Source organism: Lathyrus oleraceus, chromosome 3 (genome assembly GCF_024323335.1).
Source record: "Lathyrus oleraceus cultivar Zhongwan6 chromosome 3, CAAS_Psat_ZW6_1.0, whole genome shotgun sequence".
Classification (NCBI taxonomy): domain Eukaryota; kingdom Viridiplantae; phylum Streptophyta; class Magnoliopsida; order Fabales; family Fabaceae; genus Lathyrus; species Lathyrus oleraceus.
In genome coordinates this window covers 55593461-55598133 of record NC_066581.1, presented here as the reverse complement: position 1 = coordinate 55598133, position 4673 = coordinate 55593461, and the positions used below count along the sequence as shown (strand labels likewise).

At 33.4% G+C, this 4673-nt stretch overlaps 1 protein-coding gene across 1 annotated transcript; it reads right to left on the bottom strand.

Annotated features, from left to right (window-relative positions):
- Window positions 1–242: 242 nt before the first annotated feature.
- LOC127132493 (pectinesterase) lies at window positions 243–2125 on the bottom strand. The gene is made up of 2 exons (XM_051061443.1): window positions 1100–2125; window positions 243–1017 (listed from the first exon to the last, which is right to left on the bottom strand). The coding sequence occupies exons 1-2, from the start codon at window positions 2043–2045 to the stop codon at window positions 296–298; spliced, it is 1668 nt and encodes a 555-aa protein (XP_050917400.1). The 5' UTR covers window positions 2046–2125; the 3' UTR covers window positions 243–295.
- Between the last annotated feature and the right edge of the window lie 2548 nt (window positions 2126–4673).

Sequence of the window (4673 nt, the reverse complement as noted above, 5' to 3'; positions counted from 1 at the left end):
ATAAAACTCTTGTTAATGTAATATCATTTTCATGTTGAATCAAATTAAATTTTGTTATAACATCGCTTTCATATGATTTTGACATTAACGATTTTTACCGTGTCAAATATCTGTATCGAAAATTGTCCGTTCGATAACATTTGATTAGGACGGAACAAATATTCCACTATTTACTTTTGAATCATTCAATTTGTGAGCTAAATCTATATTCACATTTTAAAATCTTTAAATCTAGTATCAATATATATTATATACAAACAAATTAAAATGAGTGTTTCTATGATCCTATTATAATCTATTTATGGAAGAAAAGTCCAGATTCATATGGAATACCAGTATTTTTCAACCATTTATCTGCTTGAATAAACTCATCAGCTGTAAATTTCATCATTTCACTTTTCTGATTCTGAGAAACTTTTCTATAACTCTCCCAATGCACCCTCCTACCCGTTTTTGCACCAATTCCTCTATTATCATACTCTATAAAACTTGATGTATCAACTCCATAGTTATCACTCCATTTACACCAACCTCTCGGACGAATCACATCTCCGAGAAACGATTCCAGTACGACTGTTCTCGAATATTCGTTACACGGAATTCCCAAACACGTCGAACCAACGAGACTATTATTATTATCATCGGTTTCGCATTCTTCTGCTATAATAGTGCAGTTTTGTATCACAAAACCAGTACTTTCATGCTTGTCTATTCTTGATTGAACACTCACCACTTTTTTCCTTGGAACAATAGAAGAATTCTGACGCTTCACTATGATTCGCGAGTTTTGAATGATAGTCGCTGAGTCGCCTTTTATAATGTCTACACTTCCATGAATTTCGCAGTTTCCATAGAATTGGCGATGCGCCACCGCGTATAAGCTTCCTTCTTTGCCGTCGATTTTGCAGTTGAAAAATGCTGCATGATCACAAAATACAACAAGTGCAGGTGCGCCTGCTATATGAGCAGGTGCAGTGAATCCCATATCTTTGCAAATGAATCCTTTCCCTTTCACCACTGCATTTCACATAAACTCAAAATCAAATTAAACATTTTTGAAAATTTCATATAGTTTAAATAGGCTAAGTTAATTAATTACCAAAGCTAGCCGAACGAAAAGGCGTTGTAACAATCTTCGGGCCTCTCGTGTTGATTCCGGTGACAATCGTTTGCGTAGGGCCATCGCCATACATGAACACATGTTCTAAGCTCTTAGGTATCACAACTCTCTCTTCATATACACCTTTCATCACATAAATAACACATGAACATTCTTTATTTCGCGCGCAAGCATTGAGTGATTCAGTTATGGTTCTAAAATGGCCGCGACCATCTGGAGCAACGGTTATTCTTTTACTCTCATGATCAACTTCCATAGCTTGAAGATTTGATCTCGTCAGCATTTTCTTAAATCCTTCCTCGAAAACCGGCTTCTCGAAGAAATTATCAACAATTGCTAATGTAATCCTTGTAAGAACAATAGGTAATTTCAAAGAATATCCCAAAATATCAAAATTATTTGTTTTCAACAGCTCATTAGAACATGTTTGTTGATAAGATACGATAGCACTTAGACTATTGATAATTTCTTCCGATTCCATAGACGAATTCGCCATCATCTGCAAATGTTCGAGCTCATCTTTTCCCATATTCAACAATTCCAAACAATCTCTATAAGATTCTGTCTGCAAAGCAGTTAAGAATATTTCAGAATCAGGTTTTGGTATATTAACTATCATTAATTCTTCAAGAGTTGCATTAATAGCAGCGTTAATATAATCCAAAGCCGAAGCTCTTTCGCCTATATTTTTCAAGATATGAATACAAGTTTCTGGTGATTCTGTTTTAGCACAGATAGTGCTAACGCTCTTAAAATTTCTTTCTTCTTTGGTGCCACCACTTAGGTTGGCAAAAACAGCAATGGTTACCAATGCAAGAAGTAACATGGAGACACCTATGATTACCATGTTGGAAGCCAATTCCTCTCCTTCTTCCGAATCACCATCCATTTTGTTATGAACGTCCGTAAGACCTCCATATTTCATATTCAATTAAATCAGCGTATGTGTTCAGACAAAATACGTTGATTTAATTTTACGATATTTAACAATGCATGTATGTATATGTATCACTTTGTTTTACGACAATATCAATAGGATAGAGTTTAGAAGACATGGTTATGTTCGGTATCCACATGACATAACAACTATTTTTAGAAAATAAACAATATTATCTTAGCGTAAGACTCGAACAAATTTTTATTAACTGAATTATTTGTCAGTAAAGATGTAATATCGAACAAACTTTATGTGTTGTAATGTGTTGCTATGTTGTTATTGATTCGGGTAAATATTGTGACAAATATGTATTGATTTTAGTCGAAGGATGAGACATATTAACATCTCATTTCAACCAATTCTAGAATCTACCACTAATTTTGTGTTAAGACCATTCGCAACATTTAGTTTTTCTTATCATTTATTCAAAATTTGAATAGTGTTGGATTAGTAATTTAATTAGTTAATTATTGATTTGACATAATCAATTATTAATAAAATATATTATGGTTTATTATTAATGATTTTTTTAAAAAAAAAATTATACAATGAATTATTTCATTAACACCCAAATACAATCGGATGAGAAGTTGGTCATCTTGTTCCACGGATTAGACCTTCGTTCTGTCGTTCTATTTTTGGTTCTATCGTTTAAAAAATAGTGATGCAACTTGTTGTCCGTTTACTTATTATTTTTGTGATTTTACATGTCTTAAGTTTTATTTTATTTATTTTTTATAATATATTTTATTAATTTTATTTTGAAAAAATGTTATAAACTGAGTACATAGGGCATTAGAGAAACAGCCATCACCCGAAATCAGTAAATAATTTGCAGGTGCAGGGTTGTCCTTTACCCAGAGAAGCATGTCAACCAGGATGGCCCAGATAAGCATGTCACTATATAAGCTAATTGAATAACAAGAATTAATATGCATGGGACAAATCTAGAAAAACCCATTCTCTCTGAAATTTTATGTTTCTTACTCTCTCTTGATTTGAACTTTCTCTATAGAAGAAGAAAGAGTGGTACTCAATGGAAGGTTAGAGAAACAGGTGTATTTACAAGGAGAGAAAGTTAGGTAACAAGTGTTAGAAATTGTCTTGAGTTATTACAGAACGCGTCATAAATAAAGCCTAGAAATTGATTTCTTGCTACACATTTTTTGGGTTTACGTACAAGGCTTTCACTTCATTTAGAGGTCGAATTTTTATCATATCATTTCAATTCCGTTCCTTATTTTTCTCATGTCATTTTTAATCAAATTATCTTTTTAATACTTTATAAAACTATTTTTGTTAATTTAAAAAAATAAATTTATTAGTTTATTTTAATAAAATATTTCCACCTTCTTAGAATGTGACTCCACATTGTAATTAATATTTTATTTTTTAAAAGACAAGGACGTCTTTTATGGTAGGAAAGAGGTAGTAGTAGAAATTAAAACAGTTAATACTAGCTAGCAATGACATTTTTTTAATAAAGGTCAAAATATAAAGAAAAGAAGAGATGGTAAAAAAAGTTAACAAGTTAGCTCCGACAATTACAAAAATCTAAAGAAAAGTTAGTCTAATCTATTCTTTATAAAATCTTTTTTAATACCTAAAGTAATGGAATAAAAAAGTATGGTAGAGTTGATGTCGAACGCATAAGTCGTCAAAAAGTCGGCATAAGAATTACCTTCTCTATAAATGTGAAGAATGACTACATAGGATAATCTAGAATTATCTAATCAATAACTCCAACGTCTTCTGAATTTCCAAGGAACCAACTCAAGGTTGAGTAAGCTTTGGCCACCAAAGAGGAGTCGATTTCGATCAAAAGCTTAGACCAACCTCTAGAAACCGCAATCTCCATAGCTTTGATAACTGCACCAAACTCAGCAAGAAGAGAGGAGTCACAATGAAGACGCTACGCGAAAGCCATGACGAAGTTCCCATTGTGAATCCTAAATAGACCACCACCACTAGCCGTATTTGACCCATGGATGAAAGCACCGTCACAATTACACTTATGCCAACCAATAGGAGGAGGATTCCAAATAAATTCTTTAATTGAGGGAGCCTTAGGGGGCTTGATGGAGACATTGAAAGCTTTAATGAGAGAGAATTTGTTCATGTTGATAAAGGACGATATAGACTAGTGGTTACCCGAAAGTTGGACTTGGTGCAAAATCCACCTCTTAGACGTCATTGCATTTTCTCTATGATTCACATGCTTCACATTATTTCTAGTTTGCCGTATTTGGAAAAGGGTATTGATAACAATACCAGCAACGACAACAGTAGCTTGAGTCGAAGCAGGCTTGGAATAAATCCTCACCCAACCATCAATAGAAGAGCGTTTGTTGGAAAAGTTCAATAAAGAACTTAACCAGCGCCAAAGATCATTCGCCAAACCACAATCGAAAAACAAGTGTTGGAAACTTTCAGGATCAACGCAACAAAGAGGGCAACATGACGCCATAGAAATACCTATGGACATGATAAAATCATATGTAGGAAGTTTACAATGAAACATACGCCAGATAAGAATAGATCTACTTTGAGGGATGTGAGCATTCCAAAGATTTTTACTCCAAGGAATGGTTGGCATTCGAATCGATTTGAAGGAGT